At 44.8% G+C, this 11,219-nt stretch overlaps 1 protein-coding gene across 3 annotated transcripts in view; it reads left to right on the forward strand.

Annotated features, from left to right (window-relative positions):
- ETV6 (ETS variant transcription factor 6) overlaps positions 1-10,252 on the forward strand; it is a 125,556-nt gene extending 115,304 nt beyond the window's left edge. For 2 of the 3 annotated variants that reach the window (XM_039708145.1, XM_039708146.1), the window contains 3 exons: positions 420-562; positions 3,027-3,127; positions 6,287-6,737. In XM_039708145.1, the coding sequence (XP_039564079.1) occupies positions 420-562; positions 3,027-3,127; positions 6,287-6,392 (350 nt within the window). In that variant the 3' untranslated portion in view covers positions 6,393-6,737. Of the gene's footprint in view, positions 1-419; positions 563-3,026; positions 3,128-6,286 lie in introns of all 3 variants that reach the window. The other variant, XM_039708144.1, reaches the window with a different exon arrangement.
- The last annotated feature ends 967 nt before the right edge of the window (positions 10,253-11,219 follow it).

Here is an 11,219-nt window from a genome sequence, read left to right on the forward strand (position 1 = left end):
TTTAGGCTCACATGTTAGCACAGAAAGGGGCAGCCTCAAGCAGGGAGAGCAGGTTGCAGGATTTGTGATTTCTCCACTAAAACAGCCAGCAACAGCATCAGGGCCAACAGTGTGAGCTTCATGTGCTTCACTACAACCATAAACACACAAGTAAGACCAGCAGGTCACCTCACACAGCTTTTGATGAGATGGAGATGCTCTGTGAGCTCAGGGGAACTGGGATGCATCAGAAGAGGCTGTATATTCCAGTCCATTTTGCAAACATTCCTCAATACCAGCCAAGCCATTTTCATTTCAGGTCACAGCAGCTGTTTCAGCCCTGATCCCAGCTGTCCTTTCACTATACATCCATCTCTTCCAGAATCAATCACAAGGAAAAGAAAGGAAAAGTAATTATTTTCTTGCTTCTCTCTTCACAGACTGTAGGTTGCTTTGGGATTATGTTTATCAGCTGCTTTCTGACAGCCGGTACGAAAATTTCATCCGATGGGAAGATAAGGAATCCAAAATATTTCGGATAGTGGATCCCAATGGGCTGGCCCGTCTGTGGGGAAACCACAAGGTAAGGAAGCAGTGCAATCTTCCTCCTGCAGCACTTTGCCCCTTGTAGCATTACAGGATTCAGTTATAAGTGGGGGGAAAGAAGAAAAAATGGCATATAAATTACTACTGGAAAACTGTAATCTTTTATTCTATGTACATTAGAAATACACAGCGTCCATCCTGAAGCACTAAAACCTATTCTTCATATAGAGAACTTGTTGGTTTGGTTTAAAGGCCTTTAGTTATAAATGCATGTAATTATAAAATTATAAGGAGTGCAAGAATTAACAGTCCTTCTCTCTCAAGGCATCTTACTTCTTCTCAAAACCTGATGCTGAGGATATTCTGGTGAGATGTAGTTTACAAGGAGCTCTGTACTACAGAGCAGGAGCTTTCTGTGTTCCTGTGTGCAGCAACTCCCAGATTCCACACACTGCCCTGACACCAAATGCTGCAGGATTATGTATTTCCTTCTAAGAGGGCAGGTCCTGGTTTGTTCTCTGGAAAACCAATACTGATTTTTATAGTTTGGGGCTGAGTTATGTATAGATATTTCTGTATATGTATATAAGTATATTCATAAGAATGTGTGAATAGTCAGGATGGATTTACAAAAGGGAAATCATGCTTGACCACTGTGATATCCATCTGTAACAAGATTATTGGCTCAGTGGATTCAGGGAGAATGGTGGATATAGCTTATCTTGATTTTAGAAAGGCTTTTGAAACATAATAATAGCTTCATATATAGCTATAATAGTAGTGCAATAATAGTCTCATTAGCTTCAAAGACAGACTAATTAATGACCTAGACAAGAATACAGTGAGGTAGGTTGAAAACTGGCTGAGCTGGGCTGCAAAGATGGTGATCAGTGGCACAAAATCCGGTCACTAGTCATTTTGCCCCAGGGATTGATTCTGGGGGCAGTGCTGTATATCCCTTAATGACCTGGATGATGGGACAGATTCTCAGACAACACAAAACTGGGAGGAGTAGCTGACACAGCACAGGGTTGTGCTGTCATCTGCGTGGTTCTGAACATGCTGGAGCTATGAACTAATGGGAATTTTATTAAACTTAGCAGCTTACCCAACCTGCACATTAATTTTTGGGCCATGCCATCAGGTCTCATGCTTGCTGTTTAAAACTGAGACTTCTTCAGACCGCTGGCCACTTGAGCAACCCAGTGGCCTTTCAGCATGTAAGAAATGGAAGAAGCACAAACAGCATTTCAGGGAGGTTCCCAAAGAGGAGTCTAGATTTTGCAGGGAAAACTTTGTCCCTGTTAGTGTTTCATTGCCACAGGAGTTCTTGATGTGGCCTCCCATTGCAGAGTTATTGTAGGCATGGCAAGCAGAGGGGGTTCTGCTCTTCCTGGGTGTTTTGGGCAGGTGGATCAGTCTCCTTTGGTGAAGCCAAACTCCTGATGGAGCCTCCCAGAACAAAAACGTGCTTCTGCTGTTTTGGCATTTCTTGCCCATGGCGAGGCGGCTGCTTTACCCTCGTGCACACACAGCCTTGGCAGCAGAGTTGTCTCTGCTGGGAGTCTCTGCCAGACAGCAGACACTGCTCCTTCGTCTAGGCATAGCCTAAGGGGCTGATCCTGCTCTTCCAAGTCACTAATTTGGGGGCTGCCCACGTACAGCTCTGCTGCCAGTGCCTGTCACTTCTTCCTTGTGACACTCAGCTTCAGCAGAGCCATCTCCTCTGGGGGCTTAGGAAGGTTTCAATGAATCATCTCACACTTCAGTATACCTCAGTGCTCTGGCCATGGCCTTTGGGGCCAGCAGCTCCCAGAATGAAGGGGAGGATCTGTCACAGAAGCAGATGCACAACCCAACTGGTTTCTTGGTTTACACCTGTGTAACAAGAGGACAAACAGGCTGTCAGTGCCCACAGTGCTCTGTGAGCATTAACTGGTTAATGCTGGGACGATCTGTCACAGAAGCAACTGGTTTCTTGGCTTACAGCTGTACAACAAGAGGACAAACAGGCTGTCAGTGCTCTGTGAGCATTAACTGGTTAATGCAGGGGAATCCCACAGGAACAGTGCTCCAAGCAGGGATTGCTGACAGATTCAGCCACTACACCCAGGCTTTTATAAAAGCTGTTTTCATTAAGAACAGGCCTGTCCCATCCCACTTGGCATGAGCATCCCTCTCCACCTAATGTCTCCTCTTGTAGTTAATTACGGCTTTTGTTACCTGTGTTCCAAGAAACTTTAGAAAAGCCTTGCTTGGAATTCTTGTTAAATTCCTTGCTTAAATTGTCCTGTGTGGAAAGAGACCCACAAAACTTAGGTGATGAGGGCTGTGGGGGCAGAATGGGTCTGCAAACAGCAAAAAATGGTACATGTATTTTTTTTTTACTGTCTTGGTTACTTTAGGTAGCTGGCATGGTCCTGCAGCTCATTTTGGGGCTTAGGAAGGTTTTAATGAATCATCTCACCACTTTTTTTTCTTTATTCTTTTGAAAAAAACAGAACAGAACAAATATGACTTACGAGAAAATGTCCAGAGCCCTACGCCACTACTACAAACTAAATATTATCCGGAAGGAGCCAGGACAAAGGCTTTTGTTCAGGTAATTTTCTTTCTTTGCCATTTCTTTCTATGGACAGTTAGTTTTTGAGGATGGAAGAGGGAATTGTGTGTGTGCCACAGTTATGACACAGGTGAAGATGGCCATACATTTGTAAAAGCTGTACAGAGCAGTGCTTCCCAACTTTTAAGGCAGCCACACCAATTTACAAAAAACACAGGCCTGTCTCAATGATCAGTGGAGACAACAGAAGTCTTTTCACTGCTTTGTGCAGGCTGTGCCATTGTTTAAGACCTTAGATAAATGGGTTCAGTCAAACTGCTGGAAAACCTACTCCAAATGGACTTCTCAAACACAGCTGCCTGTGAAAGCTGAGTGTGGATCAGGCATTTCCTCAAGGGCATCACAGAAGAGAAGCACTCAATGACCAGTCTTTGGTGCTGCCTTGAAGGAAGAGAGGGAGCTGCAAGAGCTGTTCATAAAACCCAGTGCAGTTGATTGGATGATACAACCAAGAATTTAGGAAATAGAGCCTGAAACAGCATAAAAGCAGGGAGCTACTTGTACAAACTTGAGTGCTGATGGCACAGAGTGAGAGCACTCCCCTCCTCTTCAGACAACACCAGCAAATCCTAGTGCATGTCTGACCCTCAGAGCACTGAACTCAGACCAAAGACTGCTGTGCTGTCAGTGGCCTGCATCTAGCAGTGTGTTTGGACATGATAACAATAGGAAGGCAGTCTTGGAATTTGTTTTCTTAAATAGCTAACAGAACTGTGTTAGCACTCAAACTCTCTTCAGCTGGAAAAGGGTTCTCTGGAACGACTTGTTTATGTCAGCTCTTAGAGGGAAACATAGATGTGGGAAGGAGAGTGAAGGAAAGAAGCAGTCAAGGGCAAAATCAAGTGTTCAGGAGTAAATTTTTTTCTGGTGGAAAGTTAAAACAAGGTTGCTCCAGCAGTACCAAGGGTACCTGTATCTCTGTGGCCTTGTGTGAAGACTGCATTGCTCTGGGGGAATTCCTGATGCTGAACACTGAATGTGCTTCTCTTGAAGCCTTCCTTTGAGTGGGGGCATACCCAAAACAGGAGTCCATCTCTTCTCAACCAGGCTGCCTGTTTTCTCAAAACCATTTTAACTGAATGCCCTTAGAGACATCAGTTGCTCTGACAGACTTGGCCAATTTGACCAACAGATTCAAAGGTCACCAGAGAGCATAAAACATGAGCTATATAAACTTCATTTCCTTTGGAAACTGGGAAAAAAAAACCCAGCAAAACATTTCTTTGCACAATTCCCAATAAAAACTTTTTGATGTTGTTTTCTTAGACCTATTTATATCTGAAGAGAAAAAGAACAGCTGCAAAAAATCAAGTTATTAATGTGCCTTTCTTGGCTATTCCTTGCAAGCAGAGAAATAATAGGCAATGTGACTTTAATGTGCAGGCTGTTGTCATCTGCAGATATCTGTATGGAGCTTTAAGTAAGATGGAGTCAGAAAAGGATTTCTAATAGGTTGGCTGGGTGTCTTCTGCAACAAAATAAGTCACAGATAGCAAGTCTTAATTTTCGTGCAGTTTTGGGTTGTTTTTTGTCTGTTTTTTTTTTTTTTATGTAATCAAATGCTATTAGAAATACCCACAGTGTGCTTTCCTTGACGTGGCTTAAAGCACAGACCAGAAGGAATACCCAAAGTCCTGTGGTGCAGCTCACATGGGCCCATGCCCCACATGGAAAGGGGAGGGGTCCCATGGCAGTGGGACCACTCTGTGTTTAGATTTCATTGCCATGCAAGGCTGACAGGACAGGCACAGGGTGTAAATCAGGGCACATTCTGGCCCTGGGCTTTGGTGCACTGTGTAGCCAGGCACTGATTCACCAGTCCTGCATACAAGTTTTTCACCACTGTAACACTGTTTGTTGCAGCAGCATTTTTCCAGCAGTGACACAGCAGTGAGTCATAGCCCTTCTTTTTCCCCCTAAATGCTTATATGCACATGATTTCTAAAATTAGAAGGGATGGCAAAAGGTTAGTTCCAGGCTATGCTGTGTTTGCTGAGAGGCTCTAGCAGTGACCATTCTGAGTCAGTGATAGTAACGAGGCTCTGCTGGTTGTTTTTGTTTTCACTGGGGAAGCATACTGAGCATATCATCAACCTGAAATAAAATCAGCTCTTACAATTAACACATGTCATACTGCTGCATGTTAACCAGTGCACTGTTAATGAAAGACTGAAATTTTGTGCCACTTCCAGCATAAACATCTTTCATCCTAATTTCTCCAGAAGTGCTTGGGAGTTGGGAAACTGATTTGTGTTGAAACCAGGGTTTCATCCTTCCTGTGTCTCTCTTCCTACATCATAAAATTGAAAATAAAAAAGCAGAGCCTTTCTGTGCTACCTCTGTGCAGTGGTACACAATAGTGTCCTGGCAAAAACCAAGACTGCAGACTTATGCAGGCTGGTGGATGTCCTTTCTCATTTCCTGCTGCTGCCATGCCTCCCCAGAGGCAGTTCCTGTCTCCAGCACCCTGCAGACTTTCTGCCTTGAGACACTGGTGCTGGGAGCTGTGGCATTCTCTACAGAGGATGCTGCCTCACTGCAGTCACACTTTCTACAGGCACACAGGAAAAAACACTGTCCTTGCTTACAGTTCTCTAGCCCTAAACCTTTTTCCTTCAGGGTTTTTCCATTCCTGGAGCTTATTCTGAGTTGGACCTTGGCTTTTCCCCCTTTGTTCGTTTGGTGTGTCATGTTCTTCTCGCTCACCTGCACAAACCAGTAACCCTGTGCCTCCCCACACTTTGCAAGGGCTTGTGCTTTGAAATGTGCTGATCATAAACACCTTTCATGTCTCTGTCACCAGACACCACACATGAGTGTACCTGGGCCAAGCTGCCATCTGACATGAAAACAGTGAACAATATGAGGGAGACTAAATAAATGTAATTCTTTGGAAAAATCTATGGGTTTTGTTCAGATTTGGGCTTTTGAGAAGCCAGGGTAAAGACTGGTGATTTCTTTGTTTCCTTTCAAGGTATGGAGGAGGGAAGACGCCTGGGGAGAGGCTGGGAAATGCTAAGGCTTTGGGAGGGTACAGCAAAGATTATCTTGGGAAATGTAGAGCTCAGGGGTCTCAATAACCTGATGAAGACAAAAGCTGAGACCCCTGAGAAATGCGCTTGTTTCTCTGCTGTGCAGGTTCATGAAGACCCCAGATGAGATCATGAGTGGCCGGACAGACCGCCTCGAGCACCTTGAATCCCAGGAACTGGATGAACAAATATACCAAGAAGATGAGTGCTGAAGGAAACAGGTGCAGCACCTCTGTGGGTCCAGGGGAGAAACATCTGCCTGACGGTCGGCACGGTTTGGGAGGGGAAGCAACAACACAGGAGCAGTACTTGAGGTCGCTGCTTAGCTTGAAGACCACGCACGACCTGAAGCACCTTAACAAAACAAACTAACTGGCAGAAGTGGTGCTGGCAGGAAAGCAAAGGGGAGAAAGCCTGGACTTATGCACTACTTCACTGTTCCTACAAAGTCTCCCTTGAGTTTTTTCTTTCTTTTTGGTTTGTTTCAGTTTTGGGGGTTTTTTTGTCATTTTTTTCCCTAATAAACATGCAGTTTGACTTTCCTTATCTCACATAGGACAAGACACCAGATTATGCTTCTTCTTTTTTGGTTTTTTGTTTTTGGAAGGCTTTCCTATGGAAATAGAGTGCTCCTATTTTCTGTGCAAGTCTCATGACACAACACTGCATAAACAATAGCAACACAGAAGGGATTTGCTCAAGGCTTCCAGTTTGCTTGGATCAATTTATATGTGCTGCCACTGGGAAATGTGTTGAAGCTACCAAAAGAATATCTCACACATACCTGTCAAATGAAGAGGAGACACCCTTCACATGTAGGCTGGGCTGTCATCCCAGCATAGCTTGGGCTCACAAAGAATGCTCCGAGTGGCTGTTAACTGCTGGAATACGGACCAAAACCAATCACCTAAGTGCTCCAGAGAGGAGAAAAATAAATGTGACAAACCTCTGCAAGTGACTATCAGTTAACATTTTCCCTCCTTCTAGCAAAGAAGTGGTAGAATGGAGGAGGGGGAAGGGAGGGTGGGGACAAATACATATATATGTGTGTATATATATCTAAAAGTTCCATATGTATATATATATAAAAATATATATGTAATTCCCCCCAGTATATTCACAATGCAGGGTTGTGAATTTCAGTTCAGAGTTTTCTATAAAAAGAAAGACTGAAGCATCTGTAATTACAGAAGGAAGGGGTGTTTCTCATACCTGCTAGCAATTTTGGGGTGAAAGGTGAAGGACTGTTCCTTACATCACAGGGAGAAAGCAAAGGGACTCATCACATGGTTTGTATTACTCAGAAGCCTCTCCAGGATCATTTTTGTGCTGCTGGAGAGGTAGATGATTCACCACTCCAAAATCTGATGTTAGAGAACTAGAGACCAAATAGCTATACTTATATCTTGTAATTGATTTTGGCTTTGTTTTGGGATTATTTTTTTATGCCTCCCACTGCCCTGCCCCATCCTACAGCTCTGCCATCAAGGAAGCTTGTCCCAGCTTGCCTGTTTTTAACATGTTTTAAAACAAGAGAAAAACAAACCCTCCAGCTGTGTTGCTTTCTTGGTTTGGGGTTTTGTTCTGGTTGCAAGGTGCCTCCATTTGGTTTGCTGCACTGAGGGTGCTTGGCATGAGGCAAAGAGCTGTGCCTGGTTTGGTCACAGAAAGCTCAGCAGTCCTTGATGCCCAAACAAGAGAAACTGCTGGCCTGGTTCATTTCACAGCTTGGACCACCAGGACAGGAATGTCTGTGGTGTCCAGTGATCCATCAGCAGTGGTCCTTTGATGGAAGGAAGATCTAGCAGCAGAAATGATGCTTGCAGAGGGAGAAGGTTATAGGAAAACTGCAGGAATCACATGGTGCCTGAAAGAAAGCACGTCCACAGCAGTGCATTAAAAGCAGAAAGCCTCTTTAATGGAAACATAAAAGAAACTAGATCTGGAAAAATCAAAAGGCTAATCTAATCCATTTCAACCAAAAAACATGGTACATTCCCATGATAGAGCTTTTATCAGCTATTAAACCAACACGACATTTACTCTTTCCACATATTTAACAGGAGGGTTAATCTATCCAGGAAAAAATGGCACTGGGCAATGAACAGTGTCCCCTGTGTTTAAACAGAGATAGGCCAATCTCACCAAAGACTTAATATTGAGTCACAGGTCGTAGAAGGAACAGCTTTGTTAAGGGTGTAGATAAGCATCATACAACAAGGAGAGATTTTTCTGAGCCTGTATCTGATGAGGAATGACGGGGTGTACATTTCTCCCTGAGCTTTTCCCAGCCACGTTTTTCTATAAAATCACAGTCAGTAAGTTACAAGTCCCAGCACACCACGTAGTTGATCTGTTCTGCCTCAAAATAATGGACAGGGGAGTGTTTTTTAGCAATGTGTCACCTGTCTCTGTCGTGCCTCTGAAGTTGCTGGAGCTCATGAGGTGTGAGATTGGGAGGCACTGTGGGACTTCAGTAGTCACAGATCTGAATCCTAAGGTCCTGTGAGCCCACAGGGACCTTACTCTGCCACGTTCCTCAAGGGCCCCCAAGTTGCAGCCAGGTCTCAGCAGCTGGAGTGAAGTGGTGACAGATGGAGGGTGAGCAGAAGTACCAATGTAAAGAAGGGCTCTAGCTGGATCCTTGGGTGTCCAGTGGTAGCAAGAGAAGGTTTTTGCAGAGGATGATTCATCCTCTTTACTGCTGTGGTCTAGACAACTGCATAGCTGCATTATTTTCTTCAGCCTGCTGTTACAAGACAGTGAGGGACAAGAAAAAAACAATAGAGACTTTCTGCATAAAGTGCTCTGATGAGTCACAGCTTTTTGTCATGGCCAAGGTGCACACTGCAGAATACAGAGAAGCAGAGACAATCCACCCATTTTTCACCATTATCTACCAAATTAAGCCCATCCTCAGCACTGGGTAAGACAGGAAAATCATGCATTGTAGGGAAAGTTTATAGTGGAAAGGTTCACCTTTACAAAGAAATGCAATCACTTGCACTTGCAGAATCTAAGTCAAAGGGGAAAAAATGTTTGTGGCTGTTGGAAACTCTTCCCAGTTCACACATAAAGGACATCTTAAGACAATGTCATCACAGCCACAGAGAAGGAGTTCTCTCAAGGCTGATGCTAGTTGGAAGGAAAGTAGCCTTTGACCTTGGAACAGGCCAGTCCCACAGAGGCCCCTCCTGTCTCCTGCCAGGTCTCCAGGTGCCAAAGGGAATGGTGTGGGTGACACTGGAGCTGCCAGGACTGCAGGGCCTTGGGGCCTGTTGTGGGAACTGCAGGATTTGAGCTGCTCTTGGGGTCTTGAAGTGAGTTTATTAGGTGTGACTAAAAATAAAGTAATGGCAGGCCAGAGCAGCTGCAGGAGGGAGATTCCCATTGACCTCACATCCACTGGCAGATCCATGGGAATGCAAAGACATCTTGAGCCATAGGAATGCGTGGCTGCCTGCCAGGGCTAGCAGAGGTAACACTGTCTCCACCAACACTGACACCTGCCTTCCTCCCCTCCCCCAGCTTCTGATTTCCCAGTGTAGAATTTGCCAGCAGCAAAACAGCCAAACTTTCTGCCTTTGCCACCAGAGCAAGTGGGGGAAAGGGAGAAAGCGTTTCATCCTTGGAGATACACAAAAGTCACCTGGACATGGTCCTGGGCAACTGCACCTGGTTGGCCCTGCCTGAGCACAGAGGGTTTGGCCAGATCCCTGCCAGCCTCAGCACCCAGCAAAGGTTCTGAGTGTTAAGTGGTTATGCAAAGGTTAAGTGGGACCTTCATTGTCATCAGCTTGCTGCAAGCCTCAGCAAGCCACAGGTCAGTCAGGTAGGACATGCTGCAGTTCCACAGCAGAATATTTTCTTCATTAAAGTTTGAAACCTGTTGACTGCCTCTCCATCCAGAGAACACTACTGGGGCCCTTTCTGTGAACACTAAGTTGCTGCCATCCTCCCCATATTTCCACTTATGCATTCTCCAGATCTTTTTTGTCAGACTGCAACTGTACGCGAATCCAGAGTTTGAGGTCTTTTTTTAAAAAAAATAAAATTCTAGTGTTTTTATTGATGATGGCTTTTGTTTTTTTAAGGTGTGGGGTTAAGGGACTGAATCAAATGAATGTAACAAAACAAAAACAAGCCTATTCTCAGGGCCAGTGAGTTGCAAATAATTTTTAAAATGCTTGTAATTACATCATCTCAATAAAAAAATTTAATATAAAAGCAGGAATGCCAAATTTGTTGGTGCAATCATTGCTACAAGGCTATTTCTTTTTAAGAGCCATGATACCTAAGCACAGCACACAGCAGCTGTTCTCAGTCAGGAAATGAAACCTGCAGGCTCCCCCTGCCCAAACACGTATGAGCAGTGCCTTGATCTTCCCTGGGAAGTGTTGTTCAGAAAAGTTAAGGCTGTCCCTTGAAATATTTACTTTGCTTTCTGTCCTGAGAGATAAGCCAAGTACTCCTCTAATGACTGGATGTGTGTACCTGGTTCTCCTTCCTTCTCTTGAGGTGGACGTAGAAGAAAGAAGAAAAACCAAAAATGAGTTGCTGTGATGACTGATGCATCTTTTTATCCCGCTTAACAGGCCAGATCAAAGACTGTGAGAGCAAGAGGTTTTGAAGAATATTCATCTTTGCAAAGCAGTCCAGAAACCCAGCCCCTCTCTTCCAGCATAGCAGGACTGTATTTTCAAGTGGTCATCCCTAACCAGGAGGGGAGGGGAGAGCAGGATGAGGTGGCACAAACTGCTCCCCACTGTCCCTGTCTCCTGCATGGTGGGGTTGCTGCTGCTTTTGACAGCGTGAGGCCCCTGGAGGGTTTTTGAACATCCCTGCTCCAGAGATGCCACCAAAAGCCACACCAAACAAACACATCCTTGCTCCAGAGAGGTGCCACCAAATGCCACAGCCAACACCTCCTGTCAGCGGCACACAACCCACATCCAGTGCTCTGGTGGGAGCAACTCAAGAATCACAGAATGGTTTGTGTTCGAAGGGACTTTAAAACTCGTCTCATTCCACCCCTGCCA

This window comes from Passer montanus, unplaced genomic scaffold (assembly GCF_014805655.1).
Source record: "Passer montanus isolate IOZ18808 unplaced genomic scaffold, ASM1480565v1 scaffold20, whole genome shotgun sequence".
NCBI lineage: Eukaryota > Metazoa > Chordata > Aves > Passeriformes > Passeridae > Passer > Passer montanus.